The sequence below is a fragment of the Anas platyrhynchos genome, chromosome 21 (genome assembly GCF_047663525.1).
Source record: "Anas platyrhynchos isolate ZD024472 breed Pekin duck chromosome 21, IASCAAS_PekinDuck_T2T, whole genome shotgun sequence".
Classification (NCBI taxonomy): domain Eukaryota; kingdom Metazoa; phylum Chordata; class Aves; order Anseriformes; family Anatidae; genus Anas; species Anas platyrhynchos.
In genome coordinates this window covers 3,234,548-3,259,967 of record NC_092607.1, presented here as the reverse complement: position 1 = coordinate 3,259,967, position 25,420 = coordinate 3,234,548, and the positions used below count along the sequence as shown (strand labels likewise).

The 25,420-nt window shown below is 43.6% G+C and overlaps 2 protein-coding genes across 3 annotated transcripts in view; one reads left to right on the top strand and one right to left on the bottom strand.

The window, feature by feature from the left end:
- The window catches only part of LOC106016000 (somatomedin-B and thrombospondin type-1 domain-containing protein), a 75,141-nt gene that overhangs the window by 22,120 nt on the left and 27,601 nt on the right, over positions 1-25,420 (top strand). For both annotated transcript variants that reach the window (XM_072026514.1, XM_038166243.2), the window contains exon 5: positions 19,594-19,702. In XM_072026514.1, the coding sequence (XP_071882615.1) occupies positions 19,594-19,702 (109 nt within the window). The remainder of the gene's footprint in view (positions 1-19,593; positions 19,703-25,420) is intronic.
- Positions 12,175-25,420, bottom strand: part of KCNB1 (potassium voltage-gated channel subfamily B member 1) — a 121,515-nt gene continuing 108,269 nt past the window's right edge. Inside the window, exon 3 of the mRNA XM_027472936.3 lies at positions 12,175-23,469. Coding sequence (XP_027328737.1) covers positions 21,448-23,469 — 2,022 coding nt within the window. The 3' untranslated portion in view covers positions 12,175-21,447. The remainder of the gene's footprint in view (positions 23,470-25,420) is intronic.

The window sequence follows — 25,420 nt, the reverse complement described above, 5'->3', positions numbered from 1 at the left end:
AAGGGAAAACATGGGTGAGACAGACTGCTGCAGAAGAGGCACCTCGTTTGTTTGTCTCTTGGGCTCTTCTCATTTGCTGTCTTCAGGATTTGATGAAAAAGCTTCAGTGTGTTTAGGGGCTCTGAGGGAAGCTTGAGGGGAGATGATTAGGAGAAGCAGTTTTTACCTAAGATAAGGGAGGAAAAATGTCTTGTGTGGAATTGACAAGTAATGTTCAAATTCCTTATTAGCTGCAGAGGTCTCTAGAATGGAGCAATTTCTTCTTCCATGCTCTGTGTTCTGCTGTGGATTTCCATTTTAGACCAAATCCCACCATTCTCAGAAGAATCCAAATTGCTTGGAGCAAATTGCTTGGGAGTGGATTTTCCAAAGGTGCCCAAAGGCTTTGAGGCAGATCAGGCTAAGCTGAGCATTTTGTTGTGTTCAGTGCTTTGAGCAGCCCAGCGCTGTGCAGACAGGACCCCAGAGAGAGGCACTGCTCTCCCCGGGGGCTGTGGCTGGCCATGGGCTGAATTGCAAAGGTTGTCACCTCCTGGACATGGAGGCAGCTGCACAGTGGGGTCAGCTCTGTCCACCCTGGATTCACAAGGGGTCTGGAGGGATATAACACGGCTAGATCCACAACAAAGCTGTATGTGCCTAGGATTAGAGAGAAATGTGACTTAGGGAATGGTTTTGTTGATGTGACTTTATCGCCTGTTGATCAGAAGTGAATGAGAAGGGGCTCAGAGGTGATTTAGGATTCCCAAACTGCAATGACATGTGCTTGCACCACTTGAGAACAAAGGGATGGGAATCCAAAACAGTTCTCCAAGCAACTCACGTTCAGTCTCCATCTTGCCCTCTGGCATGAGATGGTAAAGGTTAATAAGCAAATTACTTTTAGACAAGATCCTGGGCCTGTAGATAGCTGCGTTATAATTGACTCTGTTAATCTCTGTGCCTATTTTGCTCCTTTTTTTAATCTTTGAGTCTATTAATTATTGTGGAGCAGTTCTTACTGATAACTCCCCAGCAGTTTTGCACTGTTGTTCTAAAATTATGAAACGGTATAGTTGGCAGAATGGGTGCAGACATGCACAGTTAATTGGGTTTTTGCAGGAGGAAATTACACAGTATAATAACGTGCCCGGGGTGCCATGGGAAGTGCAATTTCTTATTGCTGTAGTAAATAAGATTGGGAAAATAGGATGTCTGGATCGTAAAGTGCCTTGGGATTTATCCTAAAGGTGCAGAGGGTTTGAAAGCCCCATCGCTGAGCTGCTCCTGTCCCTGTCACCACAAACCCGTTGCTTCCCCACTGCTGCTAGGCCCCTGCTGTTTTTTCTCCAGTTCACCAGCTCGGGCAGTGGTTTCGCTGTGGAGTCCCTGGGCAGCAGTTTTGGTTGGGTGCTCACTGCCTGAAGTCACAGGAATCACAAAAACCAAGTCATGGTCCTAATGAGAAGTGGGCTATGAAAACCGAGGGCTTTGTGGGGCGAAGCTGAGAGTTTCTGTTTCTCACCTCTTTTTTAGGAAGTGGGACTGGATAGAAGCAGTTGAGGACACATTTCTAAGTGAGAATGGTTGGTGAGAATTAATGTTTTTCATTTCCTGCTAAATGCAATTCTCAAAACCAAGGCTTTGTTGTTTGTTTGTTTCTTTTTGCTTTTTCTTCAACCTGAATGCACAAATTTGGGTCAACTTGAAAGGTATTGCACAAACTGGGTAGCTTTGGTTTCTGCAAAGTCTTTATTAAAAGTGTGAACAATTTGAAGACTAAATAGAGATTTAAAGCTTATTTCTAGCAAAAAGCCATTTTCATTGAAAAGAAACTGCCCCTCCCAAATTTTGAGTAGCAAATCTTGATTATCTGTTACCTTTGCTGGAAATAGCAATAATTTGACAGCTGCCTCAGCACTTGGATGTCTCATGAATGTTCCCAGCTATGGCAGGGCTGGGAGCTGGACCCCAAGTTCAGCTCCTGGCTCCTGCTGCAGCTCTGCTCCTCCCTGCTTCAGCTTTTCAGCCAGGGGGTATATGAAGGGTTACAATCTTTGCCATTTTTGTGAAGGGGTTCCTCAGCAAGGTGCCCTGGATGCAGGCAGCACACTCATTTCACCCTGTGTATACAACGTGCAATCCCTTCCAGCCGTCTCCACTAATCTCATTAAAGCTCTGTTTTTATGAGTTGGAGATTTGTAATTTTATTGTTGTTGTTGTTTCTGCTACCACCGGTGCCTTGCATCAGTGCTCATTCTTATAATTAAAGTGACAGCTCTTGAACTAGGACGTCAAAACAGCACGACTGAGGCAGAGAAATGCTGGGAGCTGGGAGGACCGTCTTTAATCAGACAACAGTGATTCACGTTGAGTGGGGTAAATACTAAGTCCTGTGGCTGGCTAGCTCACAGTGAAGTTTCCCCAAGGACAGGGGGGTGTTAGAAGTTTTGCACAACTGCCAAGGCCCCACCACTTGGGCTTTTTGATGGAAACTCTTTAATATGCAGTTTCTGTCAGCATGTCAGCGCCATAGCTGGGGAGCTGTGAACCCTAGCAAATCTTTTCAGACTTATTTTCTAGAAGCTGTATGGGAAAAAGAAATGTAAAGGAGGTGATCTTGGTTTGAAGCTCCCAGTGCCAAGCCATGCCAATCAGTTGGAAATTCATTGTTTTTTGGAAGTACCAGCTCCTTGATCCCCAGAGTCTCTGTGTCCCACAGCCAGGTATGCGCATCCAGAGCATCCCAATGAAGTCCCAAAAGCTGACGATGTTTATGGCCGCAGCGACCCTGCCTCTTCCACAAGAACTGTGCTGTCAATTCCCATGCTTGGTGCCTGCTCTCATTCTCTTCCCACTTTCTCTGCTGTGTGCTCCCCTAGCACTAGCCCATAGGCTGTAGATACTATGATATACATATTTATGTGTACCAGGTTTACCCCTGTTCCCTGCCCCAGTCTTGTCCTCCTTTGCAAGTCCCACTGCTCAGTGTGGCTGCTTTCCTACAAGGGTTTCTCTTTCCTCCATGCCTGGATGTGGGGCTGCAACCAGACAGCTGCAGTCCTTAATACTGCATTATATTCCAGCTCCAAAGCAGCTGGTAGCATCCAGCTGAGAAGTATTTGCCTTCACCTTTGTACTCTAGGGGGGGAGAAGTCCTGTCCCCACCACTAGGGAGCTGCTGTAAGATCCTGGGGCAGCTGGGGACAAGTCATGGTGCTGCTAAGACACCACAAGGGCTTGCTGAGCCTTTGGAGACCCTAGGTCTAGGGTCTCCAAAGGGGTTTAGCCTTGGGCCCGACACAGGGAAGACCATAGTCAGTTCTTGCTCTTTGAGGTTCTTATGTCTCTCAAGGTTACTAATGGATTTGCACCTGAAACTCTCCCCCTCCTTTGAATTTCTCTATCTTTCTGCAAAGGCTTTGTGAATGGACATATGGAAAATACACACATCCCTGTGTGTTCAGCTGGGCCTGAGTAACTGATCTTTAACGCAGGCACATGGGAACTGGGAGTATTTTCACTGGACATTTAAGATGCCTTCTGACTCTGCACAGAGCTAGCGCATGCAGGCAGCCAGTATTTGGGGAAGCTTTTAAGTTTATCCGTCTAGTAATGGCTGCTCTCCAGATTTCTGTTTTTTAGGGTACCAGAACCCTAGATTAATGGTAATATTTTTATATTGCCATAAATAAACTTTTATTCTTGACCAGAGCCCTGTACTTCATTGCATTGGTATGTTAAACGCAGTATTTATTGGCTGCACTATTCAGCCTTACAATAATAAGATCTGATGCTGCTTAAGATTGAGGATCTCAGGTTTCAAGAGCCGAAAGGATTCCTATCTGGCAGGAATTGACCTGCCAGTGCTTAGACACCAGAGCACCAACCTGAGCTAAGGGTGCCCACATAATGCTAACGCTGGAGCTGCTGACCTTCACAAGAGAATCGGGGTGTTTAGCCTGGCATTGGGCTGCCACAGCACCTTCTGTGTTACTTCCAAGACCATGTTCTTCCTCTCTCACTCTCTACATATGAATGAAATCTTTGATTTCAAAAGCCCCCAAATACTCCTGTTTGGTAAATCTGTATGGTTTAAGTGAAAAAGGGGTGTGTGTAGGTGGGCTGCTGCTCTTCCTTACGCTTGTGCTGCCCTCTGAAGGTGACTGGAGCGGAGTTTGGTCCTCAAGTGCAGCAGCTGGAGCAGTGCAGTGGGTGCACGGGAAAGCTTTGGGCAATTTGAGCACTGCTCGGATTGCTGCCAGAAGAGAGGCGAACATACGTGCCACACTTGTGAATTGCTCGAGGAAATTAGTGGGTGGGAGGGGAAAGAGAAGCAGGGAGGTGGAGCGGCCTTTTTCTACTGCACTCATACAGTGGAAGCTGATGACTGGGAGCTATTAAATGCTTATAATTGTCTCATTATGGACAGAAAATGTAATTAAAAGGGACAGCAATCTTTCTCCAAATTCAAAACACTGCAGTCTATCTTTGAAAGCAATTTCAGCCATTAGCACAGGTGGTAATGGCTCAGCAATTGAACCCAATCTAATTTCAGTGTCAAATCGCTAAGGGGAAAAAACGAGTTCTCTTCCTGATGCCACCCAGCACTGCCACCGGGTCTGGAGGGAGGAATGGGAGAAGAGGCAGGGCGCAGAGCCAGGCTGGGAGTGGGGTGGGCAAGACCCCAAGACAAGACAAGCCCCCAGCATGGGGTGGGCACCCACCAACGAGCAGAGCACCTCATCTCTGCCGGGTCTGTTCCCCTGCCCTGGTGCTGCCTGGCCACAAGATGAGGCTGCCACAGCGGGCACACCAAGCAGCACACGCTGCTGTCTGCAGATGGCATCCATTGTGCTGTTTTCGCTGGGGATGAGCCACGTGCTCTCCAGCACAATGAGCTAAAATCACTCGGGTCTTTCTTTGTCTTGCTTTTCATAGATGTTAAAGCAACTCCGTGTCCTGGGAGAAAGACTGTTCCCTGAATTGGCCAGCAAAGCTGAGATGCTCGTGGGAGAGGCAGCTGGGTGGGAGCATACACTCTGTGCTGTTTTAATGCGGTGGTTTCCCTCTCCTGCTAGGAGAAGGCTGGCTTCAGCTTTGTCCGTTCCATGCAGAAACAACATACATTTCTGCCAAACCCCTTTCTGTGGGCAGCCACTGAGACGTGGGGAGCACACCTCTGGAAGCCAGAGGCCACTGCTGCAGTTTACCTTCTGCTCCTCAGTTAGGTAGGGACTGGCATTTCAAGAAATGTCAGAAAAAATGCCCATACAGGCGGAAAGTATTGCTATGGGAACTAGTGGAAGGTACCAGCTGATGGTACCTGGCCAAAACTCCTCTGAAATGTGTCTCTGAGGACTCTCAGATGTCGTGTCATGACTTTGCAACCTGAAAAAAGGATGGGGGTGGTGCTGGAGAAGGCAGTGACTGAAAGGGAGAAAACAACAAGAAAATTAAAATAGCTATTTTTTTTTTGTTTGTTTCGTCTCCCAAGACATGAAGGAAGATTTTTGCAGCTAATGAATTATTTCTGAAAACACTAGTAATAGCTGCAGGCAACATTAACTTCACGATTCCCAATGAGCAAGCATCATTTATGAACAGATTTAAAATTCTAATGTATTTTCATTTGCAGTAGCTCAACTCCAACATGGCTGGGGTTCTGGATGGAGGCCAGAAGAAGTAGCCACATTGCTGACAATTTGGTAATCTCCTTAGATGCAGCAGTGGCCAGATCCTCTTGAAGCCTGGGGCAACCAATTACCTCAGCAGAGAGGTTCCTGAGCCCTTCGTTAGCACTGGGGACATGGGAAGTTGCTGCAAGCACAATGATGTTTTTGAGCTATGCAAAATAGAATAAAAATAAAAAGAAATCAGTTGTGTCATAGGCTAAACAGCTCTGCTGCTGTTAAAAACCCAGGGTGGAACCCCAGTCCTGCTGAGAGTAGTGGAGGTTTTGCTCATGACTTCAGAGACACGAGGTTCCTGCCTTGTCTTCAATAAAGCCCCACTGCTGATTGTGAATTAAAACCCAGCCAGGACCATGGACTGGAATACATCAGGCCATTGGTGTCTGATTCCCTCGCTGTCCCCATATGGGGCTGTGTTGGTTTGAAATCTCACCTCACACCTGGAGCTGAGCTGGAGGTGATCAGGGGCATGGGGAAGAGAGAAGGAGCTGCTCCGGCTAGTTCTCCAGGGTTTGGTTGGCATCTCAGTGGCACTGCTCAGTGACTGAGGGATGTGTCATCCAAGAGAAAATGGGAAACAGATGGTAGAGGGAGTTACAGTGGGAGGAAAACCCAATTAGAAGTCCCAGCATGGTTTGTGGTAGGGATATGGATCTTATACCTTGAGTAACAGCCAGGAAAAGAGTGGCACCCAGCTTTTTCACCCATGGCGGAGAAAATTCTTGTTCCAAGCAGAGGTTGATACTGAAGAAAAGAAACATTTGCAGAGCTTTTTGAGGTATTCTTCTCCACAGAGAGAGAATACAGGCAATACAATACAGAAGATGACAGACTTAGGTCCGGAATGCAGGTTCAGGATTCCAACACAGTTTGGTTTTATCCCCCTTTTTTTCCACCCTGGAAGGATGCTTAATATTTGAGACAGCAGCCTGGGAGCTGGAAGTCTGTATTCCCAAACCCTTCTGACACAAACACCCTGTATCTCTGGAGTCCTTTGCTCTAGTTTGGCCACTAGGCCGTTCATTTTAAGAATCAGTGAGCATTGGCCTGAGCTGGAGGTGGGCAGCCAGCACCTCTGGGCCTCAGTTTATGTAAAATACCCCATCTGTGACAGTTTTTGCAGTGGCCAGGTGCCAGGCACAAGCTGGGAGGTTGTCACAGTGCGGTTCACAGCCTCCAGTGTGGGTTGTGACCAAGCGAGCCCCACAGGCTGCCCATGGTGGAAAGCCCACAGGGTGCTGCTGGTATAAAGGCAACGCTCCTCCCAGGAGAGGTGGCACAGCAAATGCTCAGCCTCTCAGAGTGCATGGGCTGTGAAGAGGCTAAAGAAAGCACAATTCGTGCTCTCAGCACACACTGGGGGAAGCTGGACTCAAAAACCAGCTGGGACAGTGGCTGTGTAAGGAAAACTGTTGTGAACAGGGGCTCCTGAGGAGGTATGTGTACTGGGAGGAGAAACAAAACCCCAGCCCTAGCCAGTTGTGCATCTCAGTGTTATTTAAACTGCAAAATTCAAACCTGTCATTTCAAAAAATACCCGCCCTGTGTCCTCCTGTGCAGTTCTTGCCTTGTCATCGCCTTGCTTACACGTTAGGATGGAGCAGGGCTGCTGCTCCCTGCCTCCAGCCATGCCGAGTGGCTGAGCAGGGGGAGGTACAGCTGCTGGAGGGAAGAACGTCTGTCTGAGGGTAAATGGTTCTGTCTAAGGATAAATGGTAAAGGGTAAATGTTCTGTGAGCAGGCTGCAAATGAGAGATTGGGTGAGGAAGAGAGAAACTCTGCCAAAAGGGCTAGGGAATAAAGTCAGAAAAATAATTCCCCAAAAGCATGAAATACAGCAGAAGTCTCATACTTTTGTTTATCACTGTGATAATTGCTTTTTTCCCGTGAAACTATATTCCTTCTTGGTGTTGCACTCTTAATTATCTTGCTGAATACATTTTGCATTTTTTCTTGTCAGATCAATAACTAATGTTAGCAAATAACTCCTCACAATACTCTAATGAAATAGATATGGGTTTCCTTCCTACTGAAGAGGGCTCAGGAACAAAGGGTCAGAGTTAAATATAGGACTGGAGGTCAGGCTTCATCATTATGCTTAGGCCATTAATTCATCCTAGATGCTCATAACAGCAGCAATAGTGGAAATGCATGTCCACACTTAAAGCTTTTTTGCTTTACATAAAGTCCAAGAAATGCTGTTCTGCAAGTTTATTCTGGAACTCTGTGAGAGTACCAATGGCACAGATTACTCATTGATATAGGCATATATTAAGAAAAATGCGATACAGGATGGGATACTTGCTGTCCTGGAAGTCCTCTTTAGGTGCCCAGTATGTCTGTAAAATCTTCTTACAGCTCTGGGTATGGTCCAGTCTAGCTCAGCTTCCATTCATCTACCCTGGCACCAGAATGCTGAAATCATTTAGTGAGGAAACAGGCACTTGCAATATCCTTCTGTCACTTTCTTAATTTTTGTTATATAAATTCTATATATCCTGGAACAGAGGCTCTGAACTGCTGAACTCAGTCTGAAGTCAACCCAGCTAATGAGCTCATTTATGATAATAGGAAATCAACTGTTCCTTTCTGCTGGATTCCCAGGGGAACAGCTGGTGATCTGCTTTTTTTCGTGCTGGTCTTCCTACTCCATGCTGAAGTGCCTCAAAAATATTTGTTTGCTAGAAAATTTTAGTGGAAACCAATATCGCTGATGTGAAAAACAAGCACATGGAGAAAACCACAGATTCTTCTGGTCAATTAGACCTTTGGAAAATGGTCTAATCTTTTGTATACAATTAGACAGCTCTTAATAGCTATCTTCCAACAAACAGCCTCATGGCTTTTGATGACTAATCATTAAAAAAAAAAAAAAGAGAGAGAGAGAGTTAGAGCTATGGTCACATTATATGGCATGAGCTTGTTTTTAGGAGCTTGGGTGTAGCTGCTGAAGCATATCAGTCCAAGTTTTCTTCTTCTTATCTTGCCCAGCTGGTCAACACTGGGTCTTTAGGGATGGTGTATAAGAAAGGCTACACTGGAGAACTTACAGACTAATTTATTCTTGGGAATTAATCATTTTTGCCTTATAGCAAAGGGTTTATATACTTTCTAGTTTATTGTCCTGTACTGTGATTCACTTCTCCATTTAGTTGCCTTTTTAAGCCCTTCCTAGCTGGGGGACACCCAGACCTGCCAGTGAGTGGGGGCCCGCCCAGACCCTCGTTACTGTTGTACAATGCTGGAAATCAGCCACGAAGGTTGGGGAACAGGCCATAGAGTGGCTTGGGTTGGAAGGGACCTTAAAGATCATCTAACTCATCTTCCTAAGCCTTGAGCAGGAGGCGCTCTCTTGGGCCTTGTTTCCTGCATGCCCAAGGCACTGTGCTGTTAGGGAATCCCCAGGCTACCAGGTAGGGTGGCAAACTCAGTGACCCACTCTTCTCCTTGCCTCAGCTGTGATCACCTTCCTCGATGGCTCAGCTGAATGCCTGGCGTCACCCACACCATGTTGGCTGCACAGGGGCTGGAGCAATGCAAGGCAGCTGTTTCTATGTAGCCACATGAACACTGAGTGTTTCCAAAGGTTTGGAAGGTAAGTGCGCTTTTCTGTAGCATTGTAAGTGTTTTGACAAGCTCTGCCTCACACTCGTGCACTTTGGGGACTTCGTTTTTTTTTGGCCTTGTCAGTCTCTCATGAATCAGAAAATAATGTCTCCAATTTATTGTATCATCTGGCTATTAAATATCCCTGTAAAGAGGAATAAAACTAGACCATGAACATCTATGGGAATTCATTTTTGTTAAATAATTTAAACTTTTACACTTTCTCATCTCATCTGAACATCCCCTCACGTTTGCCTCTCTGCCATTCCAGCGAATGCTAGAAGCTACCTCATTACTGAGGAGGTTGTTTTTAGACTAATTATTATCAAGGCATGAAAGCAGCATTTTACACCACATATTTTTTTCTGTTCAGCACATAGACCAATTCATTTTAGTTTCTATTATTGTTAACTACTTATCTGCCAACACTACAAAATGCCACTGGGTATAGCAAAGTGTAAGCCTACATTTAGATTAGAGATGCAGGTTCTTTGTTCAATTATAAAGGAATTAAATTGCATGATGCTATGTTGTGCAAATTTGCTCTTCTTTTCCACAGCTAAGGTTAATGCTCGGTGCTTGTGTTTCTAACCAGAAACCACAAACTTTCATTGCTGTGACACATTAGTCTCAACTTCTGCTTGGATGGTTGCAGATGATACTCGAGGGCAAAGTTACCGCTAAATGCTCTTGCTTGCTGAATAATAATGATGTTGCATTTCTTAGTAACTCAATTTCTGTATGGAAGGTAGGAAGGAAGGTAAGTAAGCAGAACGAGACAGTATGGAAGAATCTACTCCATATTTTATAAGCAGAGATTTTCCTACAAAAAACCTTGTAAATTATTAAAATAATTACTGACTTTTCTGTAATGACCGAAATACTGAAAACCCGAACCTTTCGTTGTGTTCATCCATGCTGAAATGCCTGAGTGTCCTCCTAGGTTTCAGTGATACAAGGTGGAGGTACATGGGAACAGAAGTTTCCCCAGAGAAGGCAGTGACATCTGCTTAGGGACATAGTTTAGTGGGTGATGGTTGGACCAGATGATCATGGAGCTCTTTTCCAGCCTTAATGAGTCTGTGACTCTGTGATCCCTAGGAGAGGGGTCCATGCTGTTTCAGCTGTATTTTCAGCAGCACAGCTTCCAGCACCGCTGGCCAAGTTAAACTCTGGAAAAACTCCACTGGCTTTATTAAGGAGAGAATTAAAAATAACACACAAAAGAGCCTGTGGCCAAAGCTTCGCATGTACTTACTAGAACTTTCCATAGTATACATTTAGTACTTGTGCCAGTGGTTGATGTAGAGCACCCCACAGCCCATGATACACGCCTTGGGGACCGCTGGTGTATGCAGCAAGGTGCCACAAGGAGGGTGCCAGCAGCACGGGGTCCCCAGCAGCTGGGCTGTCCTTCTGCACCCCTCTGCCCTCGGTGGAAAGAGCTGGATGAGCCCTACGGGTGTTCGGGGGGCTGCTGGGGCCCTGGGACCCTGACTCGGGGTGTGTGCTCCTTCGCCAGATGGTTTTGTTTGATTAACCTTCAGGTTTATTGGCTGACTCAGTGCAGGAGGATGCAGGCTTGCTCTGGGTGTTTAGAGAAGCAGCCTTCGTTAAACAGATAGTGTTGTCGTTTTTTTTAATAGGATCAGAGGTTGGTGTGTAACATGGAAAGAAACAAAAACCCTGCTTTGTTTAACATATATAAGAAAAATCACAGGAAAATCTGCAGGTGGGGAGAGAGAGTGAGGTTAATGCCAGTGCAGCCAGGGATGAAGTGGGCTGGAGGCGATGGAGGACAGTTGAAATGTGACAAAGCTGCTGCATTTCATTAATCTGTGTAAAGTGGCACACTCTCTGTTGTTGGTAGACCAGTAAATCTGCTGCTGTTAGCCATGGTAACTTCGGGTTGCTGGTGCCTGAAGGCTGAGGGCAGTGCTGAGCAGGCAGCAACTGCTGAACTGCCACAGGTCACCTCGCAGGGAGGGACCCTGCTTTCCTTGTGGTGCTTCTGTCTTGGGGTTTGGTTCGAGCTGCCAGCACATTGCTGGGGCATGAAGTATGTGCAAGTAATGGCTGGGAGTGATGTGGGCTGGGGGTCTAGGCAAAGCAAAGAATAATTTCTGTAGTATACTTTAACTAGGACAAAAATATTTAATATCTGAATGGCATACAATAATGAAGCAGCACGCCTGAGGAGATAGATAGGCATTATTTTAATTTACTTGATAAAGTAAATCACTTCATAGAGAAAACCTCCTTGGACAGGATAATTACAGATACTGGATTATAATTCAGGAGCTTGCATGCTCAGTCTGGCAGGCAAATAACAAAAATCTCATTAGTAGAAAGTGGAAAAGGAAGACATATGTTGTAGGAATTTCTCCACTTTCTAGTTCTTCATTTGTAAACTTCCCTTCAAGTTCAGTGCCTTGATCTTATTAGATGTCATTGTCACTTCTTGTTATGAAACACTCAGGTGATCATTTAGATTTTCTGAATAAGATCTTACTAAACTGAAAATGAACACAAGTAAATGCAGAAACATGCTCTGAAGAGGCTGTGCGTGTATTTCTGTGAGGTTTGCCCACTTGTGCACTTAACTTTCCAGTCTCCATTTGCAACCACAGTGGCTATATAAAATAAGATGTATAACTGCATTTCTTAGTCGTTTCCATTTGCTTTGTATATGCAGTTACTCTGCGAGGTTGTGCAGCTTGCAGAACCACGCAAAAAAAATGGCCAGTCCATGTAGAAACATGTGCTTGCTTGTTCTTTCTACATTTTTAAATTAAAGCGTTTGAGTTAACTCCGAATGTCTCCATAAATCAGGGGGTTCAGATTAAAGCTTTGAGGACTCTTACATAAACTGAATTCCAGTATTAAAAATAAAAAATAAAAAATTATGTAATCAACTCAAAGAAAATATTCCTGAGCAGTTCAAATTACTTTTGCTCTGATGACTTTCATAATTTAACTAGCCCGATACTTAATCTAATAGAGAAGAAAACTGCAGTGGCTCTATCAGAAGCTCCAAGTTTTTGCCTCAAGCAGCAGCAAAAGCAGCCTGTTTATCTACTTTTCACACCCAAAGCTCTTTGTCTCCAAACCTCGGCTGTTCTCCCATATGTGTCTGGTTCTGCATCTGCACGCTCTCATGCCTGAGATGCCAAGGCAAAGGCGCCGTGGAGGTGATGGGCACCTCGCCGCGGCTGCACGGCACAGGGCAGCATAGGGCTGGCAAATTCCCCTGTCCCCGAGCCTGGCTGCAGCCATGGTAGGTGAGGGTGGATCTCGTCCATGCAGGGTGAGGGCTGAAGCACACAGGTTTGTGCACTGAATCCGTCAGACTTAAAACAGGAGGTGTCTAGCTCGGCACTGCTTTCCTGAATCACAGCTTTATCCGTGAGCAAATAACATATGTCTATACCTGCTGTCAGCTGCAATGAGCTAAAGCAGAAGCTCGGTGCCAGCTGATGGTAGTTATATTTTTGGCCAGCAAATATGACCATGAAACAGAGCAAATAAAGGCTTTGGTTTTATCCATACCTTTTATTTATTTCTGTAGTCTGTAGTAAGGGACCATTGCTTTAAAATCCTCAGACATTTGGACATATTTTACAAGACAGTACAGTTTCTGAATGTCACACATTGATCACAGTTTCATACTACTACATGCATATAAAGACATTGATTTTTTTTTTTTTTTTTAATAATTTGTTTACGGAAACAACTGGAGAGGTCAATAAACTTCAACAAAGAATGACTAAATCAAAGTTACAAAAAATGTAAGACTCTAGGTACACTAGTATATGGCTAATGTTGCTGTAATCACCCCAAAATGCCAGGGGATTGGAAAATTGCTTAAATGAGGAGAAAACATCTGCCGATGCATTGCCCCTTGGGTTGATCCAATATAACCCAAAGATGAGATTGTGCAAGATGTGCAGGATCTGCTGGGCTGTAGGCAGAGGCAGGAGGCTCTGCCCATCATTATATACAAGCTGAACTGGGTTCCCCATTGCTTCCCCATTGTGCAGGGTAAAACATAAGTGAAGTGCGAGGCAATGGAGAAAGCTGTCATGTATTCTGCCCTTTCTCAAGCTGGGTCACAGTTGGTTTCAGCTTCCAGATACAAAAGCAATTTGATCCACACGTACTAGGAGAGTCACAGGAAACCTGCATTTTCCAGTTTTCTATTTGTTGCTGAATATCACATTTCTCTTTGAAAGGAACCCCACGGCTTTCTTACCCTTTAGCAACTATGGGCGCTCAGCCCTTTGGAGCTTTCACTGGAAGCACTGGCTGGGGTTTGAGGGCTGGCGGGGCAACGCACGTCAAACAGCCGTCCTGTGCTTTTGGAGAAGGAAGAGCTGAGGCTGCTCCCCAGCGCTGTGAAACGCCGAGCAGCTGTGATGTGCAGCAATGTGCAGCACGCAGACAGCCCGCCTGGCACCTGTCTGCAGGCACAGAGGTGTCCTGGAGCAGCATGCGCAGCGCTGCCTCGGGTGGTGTTTTCTCCCCACTTAAGAGCTGTTTCACTGGCCTGATGAAAAAGCAGACTTTTTCTGCATTAGTCGGGGCTTTTTTTTTTTTTTTTTTTAATGCTAATCTAGTAGAAAAGCGAGGTTGGTTGGTAGCTGTGGCTGGCCTTTCTGAGTGCAGTATCATGGCTTCAGAGTTCAAAGGAAGATGGAGATGCTGCCTCCCACCCCCCAAACTCACCAGTGGGGAATGTTTCAATGCAAAAACAATTTTGTGTGCCCACCACCAAAGAGCCAGAAAGAAAGGGAAAAAAAAAAGTCCTCTGTCTTGCTCACAAGCCAACAAAATTGGTACAAACAAATCCCGGTGATAGCATGAGCCAAAGTGTGGCTAATGGTACTTGGGAGTAGTGAAAAATAAAAGGATGAAGAGGCAAAATGGGCAGAGATCCTAAATGAAATGCAGTGAGTAGAGGAGAACTGATGGATCCTAAAATGGCCTTAACTGCAGATTGCCAGTAAGACCAGAGGTTGTGACACAGTTGAAGGATGGCCCCTCGGCCAGTATTATCCTCCCAGCATCAGCAAGTCCCTGGACTGAGGGCTGCCAGGGTTGAACTGTGGCTGAGCTTGTGGTGCTGCTGTAGGGACAGTCATCTGTGAACCTGGGGCACTGCTTGCGGATTCAAGCCCACGAAGAGTGAGCTGACACAGAAGGCTGCTCAGTCAAGGCCGGGATGATGAGGATGGTTATTGTCCTCCTGTATGAAGGATTTCCTCCTTTCCCAGGCTTTCACTGACCTGTCTCTGTTCCCCATTCCCTCACCCCACCATTTTCCTCTTAGGTGCTGTGGACAGACACCTCCATCCTTGAGGTCCTGCAGATCCTGTGGTTTTCCATTAGCTTTTAAAGATAAGGGTCCAAATTCTTTACTGGGCTAAATTGGGCACAGCTCCATTGACCTCAATGGGCATTTATTTATAGCAGCAAAGAATTTGGCATTTTTTTGCAAATTTGGCTCCCTGGCTTCTCTCAAGGCTCTAGTTTGGGCAGATCTTTGTATTGAGCCCAGGTGGATAATTATTTTTTGAAGGTAGCATCACTACAGTCTTGAAAAGACCCCTTTAAAAATGTTAAAGGTTAATACTTGCTCAGTCCTACTGAATAACAATAGCATTATTTCTGTTTAAAAAGAAAAATGAAGCTTTATTTTCTAAGTCTCTAGACTGAAGACTTCTTGTGCGATGAAACCAGAATCAAGCAAAGCAAAATTCTGAGTAGTATTTACAGATATGAACACTTGTGGCACCCTACCATTGGTGTCAAAGGACACTTATTTGTGGCTCGGGTAACACCAGCAACTAAGGGAATACACATCCTGAATGCAAACGTTCAGTTTCCCTAAGGTTTCCTTTGTCTGGCCAAGACAAAGTTTCAGTGCAAGAGCCTACCTCTGATCAGCATGGGGTGCAAAACATTCTGAAAAATGATCATCTCTTCTTTGATGGGCTGGTTTGTATTTGGGGCATTTCTGTTGTGGTAGGAGGGCTACCTACGGGGGCAAATTTAAGACTAACATGATCAGAAGGTTTCTGTGGTATTGTTGAATATGCTCAGACAAACTTACTGATATGAAAGGTGCCTTTTGAAGAGACTTATGGGATCCTTGCTAATAAATATCATGAGCTATTGCAGTAATTGTGTTAAAAATAAAGAAAATAAAAAATAAAAAATCCCACCCAGTTAATAACCTTGTGTAAATGGCTATTGCTGACACGTAATCACATGCATACCAGTGTCTGCTGCTTACACTGCTCATTTGGGTGGTATCCAGACTTTCTGAAATACGTGTTCCCAAATTAATTCCATTTCAGATTTACTGGCTGGTGTTGTGAGCATGTAAGAAAATCACATAAGGAGATTGCTTTGAGCTAAGAAAAGGAATTGGGACCAAAATTCCATCTTTGGAAAAAAAAAAAAAACAAAAAAACACCTTGTCACTGACCAGACTGCTGGGCTGAATCAAGCTGCAAATCTGATGTGGAGTTTCAGGAGAGTCTGAATCTTTTTGTCATGCTAGACTTCAACAGGCCATGAGATAGCTTCAGGATGCACGTTTGTCTCATGGATGTTTTATTCAATTTATGTGACAGCTCAGCTATGAAGGAACAAGAGAGATTACTAACAAGGTACACGGGTAGTATTTACCTTAGCCAAATTCAGATCCAGTCCCTTTCTGAATCTTTTGTTTTGTTTTTAATATTATTTTATTCCCCTATACTTTTTTTTATCATTTCCTGATTTTATCTGGGACTGAAAGTAGAAATAGAAGTCTCGACCCTTCTGTTTTAACTCAGGGAAACCTCCCCTGGATGTGGGAGCTTTGGATGGACCTTTGCTAGGTCACTGCCCTTAAAATAAGAGTCCATCTTTTCAGTTTTGATGTTTATCCCAACTCCAAATAATTATTAGGACAGTCAGATTCAAATCCCGTCTCTTTATACTCTCAGCTTAATTGATGTAAATCTGGAAAAACTCCACTGAAGTCCAGACTATGATTAATGCTGGAGCCAGTGGCACTGGCTGGCATTTATGCTGCCATAACCAAGGTCAGAGTGTGGCCCACTTTTTTGTTTCTCAGAAAGAACATCTTAATTTCCATAACCAATCCCTGGTTATTTTTAAGTACCACAAACAGGAAAATACAAAAACACGACAACATCAGACAAACTCAGTGACCTTTCGCAGACACACTTCCAGGAGGGATGTTGCGGGTGTTTTCAGAATGAAGGAAAATAATGACAACAAAAAAGTCAGGGGATCAGCTATGTAAATGAATAACAAGAAAGCATCTAATATATTATTCTGTAATACAAAAAGAAGAAATCTGACTTGATTGCCCTATTATAAATTTGCTAAAAATACAGATATATATTTATATTTATATATATATATAATTTTTTTTATCTGAACAGAAAAATAGACTACTCTGGATTGCATGAAAGTCACATGACTTTTCCATACATCAGATACTTATAAAGCCAACACAATGGCAAACAGAAGGTACAGAGGTAACTAAAACATCTGTACTTTATTCAAGAAATATTTAAAGCCATATTCTCCCCAAGTGGGTGATCCTAAAACAATCTAAGGTAACACCTGTTCAGTTCGATTGCCGTAAGCAGAAGTGACTGGCCAAACACGAGCGCTTTGCTGAAGAAGTTGGAGCTAATTTGGAGTTGCCCCAGAAGCCCACCTCCCCATCTTGCTCCCTACTGAGCTGCACTGAAGGGCGCCAGGGCCACACAGTCTCCATCGCTCTGCTGCTTTACTCAGTAATTCTACTATTTGCTTTAAAATGAGGTGTTAAAAACTATTGGAGATCATGTTACGTGGAGCTTACCAACAGAGAGAGAACTTGGCTTTAGAAACCTTGTCTTTGTAATGAGTTTTAAATACCCTTGTTATTTACTATAAACTGTACCAGTCATAATTCTGTCAAGACATAAATATACAATAGGTACAAATATTAACAATACATTACAATTTTACAGAATTGTTTTCCTTAGAAATGTGTATCTTATTAGCTGCAAGGGAAGAAAAGGCTACAGTTTATCACAGCCATAGTTGCCAAAGAAACCAACCGCCTTGGATTCGTTCCTGCATGCCTTGCACAGACATATATTCCCTGGCATTTGACACACGGCATGTTCAGAAAGGGAATGTGCGTTCCACGGGTTTTCTTTTCCTCGTTTTTCTTCTTTTACCTTTAAAGACTCTCAAACCTCTCAGTAAATGTGGATTTCACAGGAGACTGTTTTGTTTTGTTTCATTTTTCCATAAGTGTGCTTAGGTGAAGTTTCTAAGAAAAGGCACTGAGAAATCTACTGCATTAAGTGACTGCTGTTTTCCTTTGTTCAAGGCTAAAACTCAAAGTATCTTTGCCTCCTGGTTAAGAAAACTGCACCCATTCCTTCCGCAAATATATATATTCTATATATATATTTATATATATATATTTAAAATGGTGTTGATGGCGTAAGATACAAGCAAGAGCAGACATCACATGTACATAGTCCTTTCAGATACGATGTCTTCTGCAGCAGCAGGTGGAACTGTCAGCTTGCTCGATACACGATACACAGTAAGTTCACAGACCTGAATGCCAAATATCAGTGATTAAACTGCATACTTTAGCTTGATGCAAGAGATATTGCATATTTTCCCCTACTTTTATGTGTTTTGGGAAACATGTACCAAACGAACTATAAAATGAAATTGTCTTCTAGTATCTATAGGATTTGGTGAGCATTATGTTTTCAAAGCACTGCCTTTCCTTTTGTAATGAGTACAGATTTAGTCTACCATAGCTTTATTTTTAGAGTAGATTTCCCAGTGCTTACATTATATATATGTGTATTATGTACACACACACATATATAGATACGTACTTCATATTCAGACTTTATTTCATTAAAATAAATTAAACATCCTTTTTAACTGGGCACAAAATGAGAGCTACATCTTCATACACAAATAAGAAATAAATGCTCTTCAAGCATATTATATGCTTAATTTTAAGTTATTTGCTTTCTATAAGAAATCTATAGGACTTTGGCTATTCAGACTTAAAAGGTAGATTTTTAATGATACTTTTGAATTTGGCTTTCAAAAGTGACTCAATAAAATGCTACTTTAAAGGTAGGACTAAATAGATGATATAAGATGTGTGTCGTAAGTGATCACACAAGGCAGACAGAGGACCTTTGGTTACAAGGAGAGTTGCACCAGTTGATTATCAGTTAAAAAATGATAGAATTGTCGATCTATACATTTTTGTCAGTGCCATCTATAAACCAAATACATCAATTTGGATGAAAAAGTGTGGTAAGTACTACACTATATGGCTATATTTAAATATGCTCACTTTTGTGATATGTAAAATATGACTTTTTTCCACATGAAAGCATCAGCTTTAAAAATATTTAACTTGGAAATCACTATTACTTACTTTATCAAAAAAAAATTTCCCTGATTTTTTTTTCTTTTTACATTTGTGCTGATGGCAGACATGAATGATCACCGAAACATAGAGATTATGTTAAGACTGTTCTCTTTAAAATTTCTCATTGCCGCTCTATGGCCTTGGGAAGCCATAGAATAAATCAGTATTTAAAGCTTATCTGCTGGAAAGTCACTTTACTTCTTCTTAATGACTCAATCTTAACTAGCATCTCAGCAATATGTCAGTTCCTCTAAGTACACTTGTATTTACTATGGCCAAATCCTTAAGTCCTTCGCCAGGCAAAGAGCTCATTCGGACGAACGGTGGTTTTGGCTGAGTGAAGACAGAGTAAAAGCTGAGGAACCTCAGGAATTGGCCCTGCGTAAATACTCTGGAGAGTACAGTTTGCTCGCACAGATACCTCTAACTGATTCTGAGTATCTTCTGCATAGCTCTCTGCATGACACGAGGTCTCTTCTGCTGCCAGCGGGCAAATTCGTGAGGTGGTGGCTCAGGTCTCACTCGCGCCTTCCCCAGGGCCTGGCCTTGCAGGAGGCAAGGAGGACTTCTGAGCAGGTGCCTTGGGCTGTGTCCCACTGCCAGGGGACCAGCGGGGACCACTGCTTCAGCGTGTGTGCAGGTTTGTGCCAAGGAGAGACCTAACAAAGCTATCATCATAACCCATAACAGTTCCTAAAACAGATATGTGCTTATTGCTTTTGTCCGTACATGCTGCATTCACTATTACGGATTACAGACAGAAGTACTGTACAGCGTGGACGGAGAGACAGTTACATTCAGGACTAACCAACGGCTTTTTCACAGGGGGAAGGAACAAAACGCAGTGGACTCGCGTGGTTACGGTCTTCCTCCAGCGTGCGCCTCCGCTCCTGAGTCCCGTGCCTCTGCACACCCCAAGACCTGTTGCATGCAGGTAGCTACACGCCCCGGCAGGTACTCCGAAATAGGTCAGGAAACGCTTATTGACAGAGTTATTTACAACTGAGTTTTACAGTAGAAACAGATAACAACAAAAAATATTACCATCACAGTTATCACAGGACAGGTTGTGACTTGCTACCAGTGTGTAACAAATCACAGTCACGACAGGAGGCACAAATTAAAATAGTGCTTTGTTAAAGTGCTTGATTGTTACACTCTGCTATCCTACTCCAGCATCGCAACAACAACAACGAAAAGTCACCGTAAAGTGCTTTTCCCCCCCAATATTAAAAACCAAAGACAAATTATTTCCTACACAATTTGACATAACTTTATTGAAACAATAATATTTTAAAAACCTAGGCTGGTGGCTGCTAGTTCTGTTCACTTAAAATGGTCAAATCTCTTTTTTTTTTTTTTTTTTTTTTTTTTTTTCCTCATTTCGCTTAAAAATGAGTGGATGCTATTAAAACATCAGGCCTGATCCTGCTGTCTCTGGCAGCCGCCCTGTCCTGCCACCACGTGCCAGCGTGGCAGGAGCTGCTCCCGCCCGACCTCCTCACAAGAGAGAGCACGACCAGGCCCGGGACGGGTAGCTAAAGAATCCCTCTTTTTGCATATTTATGTAACGCTTGCATATCTTTCACCACGCCGTGCGGGCGCGAAAAGCTTCAGACCGACTGGTTCCTCTCCTACGCCAAGGGCGAGACTTCAGCCGAGGCCTGAAGTCGGGGCGTGGGCAGGAAGGGGAGGCCCGAGGAGCAGGCCCATGCCTCAGGGCTGGCCGCTGCACCGGGCTGTCCCCGTGGGGCAGGGAGCCGCCACGGTGCAGACGGGGGCACGGAGAGGAGCCGAGCTCCCCTTTCAGCCCCGTGCTCCCCTGCTGCGGGAAGGGGCCTGCGATGCCACCGGAGATCCCTGCTTCTGCATGGCTCCTTCACACCTTCCCAGCGTGGGCTGTGGGTGCCCCGAGGGCCACACACTGGCCCAGGGGCAGGTTTCAATTTTAGCAGAGGGTAAGTGCGAGTTTCACTACATCCTAGGGGGTGTTTGGAATTAGATACAAGTGGTGCAACTCACCCTGCTGATGTTTCAAAAGAAAAGGTCAGGTCCTACAGGATATTGTATTGTTAAACACACACAGAGCATTTTAATAATTGGTTTCTCTAGACTGCTATTTGTTTTAAATGGTTTTCACTTGGATTTTCCAATAATGCAAGTGTTCCCTGTTACCTTTAGACATAATATCCATCAGAGAAAGCTGTAGATGGGGAACAGCTGCCCTGAAGCAGAGAGCATTGTGTTTTTGATAGCTTTATACCAACCCCAGCAATTTATTCCAGAGTTCAAATCTGGCTGCCTCGGCATCCTTTATGGAACTAATGCAAATCAGGTGTTAGTATTTCCAAAAGGAGCTCTAGCGTTCAAGGGGAATGGATGGATATTTGGTCACATTGGCTTCACTGGACAACATGAAAGGAGATCAATGTGTGATCATGATTTGCAATCCTTATTTTTGACTGATGTGGGCAATGTCTTTAAAGTTGTTTCAGAGAAGGACATTTTCACAAACCCACACTGGACCTCCCCTCAGACTTTTAGAAACATGTGGCTTGTTTCAGCCAAGTTCATGCCATGCAGAAGCTCTTTTTTTTTTTTTTTTTTTTTTTTTTTTTTTTTTGTGTTGACTGTAAAAGACATTCCTTTAAACTTTCAATAAGTTCTCTGGAGCCTGTCTCAGATGCTTTGATCATGTGTGTTAGCATGTCCTCCGCTGCCTGGTAACACATGGACTTCTGGAGAAATGTGATTTTCTAGTCTGACAGTCTCCTGATGGCCCTGGGTTCTTCCAGTGATACCTTCCATAGAGTAAATGCAGTTTTGCCCTATCAGCTTAGGGGAGGTGGGTAAAGCAGCAGCTTCTAAATGGTTCTTCTCTGTTCTATAAACATTGTCCTTTTGCTTTAGATAACCACTGTTTGTAACATTGTACTTGGGACTCACATTTCCGGGAGGACTCGAATCGTAAAGCAGCTGACCTTCATCGTCAGTGTCAGCATCTATGTATTTGTGAATACCAGCATCGTGGAAGTTGAAAGCTATGGCTGTCTGTGTCTCTGGTGACTTTGGGGGTGTTCTCGCACTCGCCGTTGTGTAGATCGAGGTTTCTGGGCTCATGAGAGATCTGTCAGAGAGTAAGGAAGTATCTGTGGCAGCAGCAGCAGCTCCCCTGCCCTTGAGAGTGTCTGGATATATTCTCAGGACATTTGATGCTGGTACCAATGTGCTGGTGTCCTCTTCCATGAAGTTGACTTTCAGGGATCTTAGTTTTAAAGGGTTACTGGCCTTTATGGAGCTTTTGGGACTTTCTATGAAAAAAGCAGAACGGTGGCTGCCTTCAGAGCTTGGGTTTATTTCCACAAATCGGGCACCACTTCCCTCCCCCCTGCTCTGCTCCTGAATCACATTAATGCCACCTTTGCAGGGAAGGGTAGCGAGTGGGCTGTGGGAAAATCTCCCAGAGTCGGGGAACTCGGCAGCACAACTTATGAAGCTGTCGATGCTGGACATGCTCCTCATGTCAATGATCCCATCAGCACGAGTTGTCAGCAAGGGCACCATAGGGCCAGGAAGGGCCTCCATTTCTAGCTCTTCCTTTTGCTTTCCAGGCTGATTAGACTCTTTAGTGTTCAGGTTTGGCTGCGACTGAGTCTTTGCCATTTTGTTATACATGTCCTCTAGCTGTTGGACATTCAGGTGCTGGGGACTTGACGATGACCTGGCTTTTTCTGGAGATCCTTGTTCCTTGGTTTCAAAAGATTTACTAGAGCTAGTTTCAGAGAGCGTTCTCTTGGTCCATTTCCATTTGCTGGGAGATAAATGATTGTCCTGAACCTTATCCTTTTTGGCTATGCTTTCTCCATTCTTTTCAACCACAATGTCCATGAGTTCTATACTTCGGGCAAATGCATCCTTCATGTTCATGGAGACAATACTACCATTCCTTTTTGCTCTTTCAAGAGCTTCTCTGCGCTTAATGGCTTTCTCCTGCCTCTTCTGCTCTTTGTAGAACTCAGAAAAGTTGTTGACAATAATTGGGATAGGAAGAGCAATCACCAGCACTCCAGCAATACAGCACAGTCCTCCTACTATTTTACCTAAAAGTGTTTTGGGGTAGATGTCTCCATAGCCTACTGTTGTCATGGTGATTGTTGCCCACCAGAAAGAAGCTGGGATGCTCTTGAATTTTGTATCGTCCTCATCCTTTTCTGCAAAAAATACTAAACTGGAAAAGATCATAATGCCCATGGCCAAAAACAAGATGAGTAAGCCAAGCTCATTGTAACTCCTCCTCAGTGTAAACCCCAAGGACTGTAAACCTGTTGAGTGCCGGGCAAGCTTTAGAATCCGTAGTATCCTCATAATCCGAAATATTTGGACCACTCGTCGTACATTTTGGAACTGAAGTACACTTTTATTGGATTCTGTGAGGAAGATAGTGACATAATATGGTAAAATAGCTAGCAAATCAATAGCATTCAGTGGGCCTTTGAAAAACTTCCATTTCTTAGGCGAGGATAGGAACCGCAAGAGGTATTCCATTGTAAACCATGCAATGCACACTGCTTCCACATGGGCAAGTTGGGGATTATCTGTTGTCTGCCCAAATTCATCCACGCCTTGTAGTTCAGGAAGTGTGTTAAGGGACAAGGCAATTGTAGATAGTACAATAAACATGATGGAAATGATTGCCAAAATCTGGAAAGGAAAGAGAAGACAGTGAGTTCGGCTCAGAATATATTACACTATCTACTGTCATCATTAACACATGGCTTTATTTCCATTTACACATTTCAAGAGTTATTCTGCTCTTAGTACCTGGAAATCAGATGACCAATGCATCCTGAAGTAATTTTATTTTGGAATCTACTCTTAGTTGTATCAGATGTATAGAGCAGATAAAACAATTACTTCAGCTCCTGTCCGTTCCTCTCAGTGTATTCAAAGAACATGTACCAAGCAGCTAGGATGCCAGGGAGGACTGTGAAGCAGTTCACAGCAGGAGCTTCTGATTAGCTGCTAATTAGGTGCCCAACAAAGCCCATCTGGACAACAAGCTCTAAAATCTAAGCAAGAAGGAGAGCAATTGCAAATGCAAGATTCAATCACAGCAATGTCGACCATTTAATGTATGGCTATATCTATAAAATGGGGTGCCTTTGGCTAATTATAGACAGACGTGTACAATTCTACTACATATAAGCATACAAGTAATACACTCTTTCTGAATGACTCATCTCTAATTTGAAACTTGACAGCTATGAAAGACGTGAAAACTTTCCTAGACTTTCTAAAACATCTTGAACTCTGAGCTATTCTGCATGTGACCAGCTGGCCATCCCAGCTCCTCAACACAGCCAGGAGAAAAAACAAACTGAAACCAAATTGCACAGTAGTGAGACAGTCAAGGCAGGGCAGGTCCAGCCACTTAAGAGCTCAGACACCATTAGAAACCAGGTCTTCCGATCCAGAGTGCAATGAGACAAGAAGGGTCTGCAGTGAGAAATTTAAACACGTAAATCTGATCCTGGGCCACTGACCTTATGCAGAGCTGGAAAGCATAAAGTGCTGGATTAGTGTATTTGCTGTGTTAGATGCTGTAGGCAGGCTGTCCTTCCATACCTGTTTTATATAGAAATTAATTCTATACTTTCCAGCTTCCCTAATTACATTTTCTTTTAAAGTCATTTGAGGGAGGTTTTGGAGCTGACAGACACTTTGATGATTTTTTTTTCCTACTGGTGGATTCTTTCTCGAGCTTGTTAATTGGGTAGGAATATATCTAGTTTCTTAGGTTACTGCCAAAATACAGGAATGATTTCAAAATACACGTATACGTGACTAATGTATTATGTATTCATTGCAGTGTAAGCTGGTCCCTTATGCTTGCTTTTCTTCTGCTTGATTGAAAAGAAGCATAAAATCAATTGCAACATGTGTGCGAGATGACTAAATACACAATATGCAGCAATGGATTATAAAATGTATGATGAGTTCTGCATTGTGAATTGCAAATCTGACATGCTCTGAGTCCATGTCCTTCCTTGCCCATGTAACTAGATTTTAGCTTTCCTCACTGTGATGTTTCTCAGCCAGTCTCACAATACCACAATATTCACTGTTACCACCTGGGGCACTGCAGAAAGAAATTCTCATAGGACTTCTTTTCAGCCAAGCCCAGCACTCGTATCCTAACAGACCTCTGAAGGGACAGTCCCTACAGTGGAACAAGCCTTGCTTCCTGCAAGAGAAGCACAAATATCCAATATGGTTTGGAAACAGCCTGGTCTTCTCTGGAAGAGTCTCAGCTCTGGAAAAGCTGAAAGGCAGAAGTATTCTGCAAAGGTTGGAAGCTTCACTTGAATTCATATAGTAAGCCTAAGCTATGGTTTTAGGAGAGAAGCATGCTCATACACCTTCAAAAATCCAAATGTAATATAAGAGTTTCAACATTGATATTTTTATTTCCAAAAGTGTTTTAAAATCTACTTGCAGTTTAAAACAACCTTGCAAATCAATGTAATAAAAACATTTACCTTCTAACTCACTAAAAATGTACTATATAACTTTGATTTATACATGACACTGCAGACATAGTAATTTAATCTGAAGAATGAAATCTGACTAGAAACAAACATTACCTCCATTA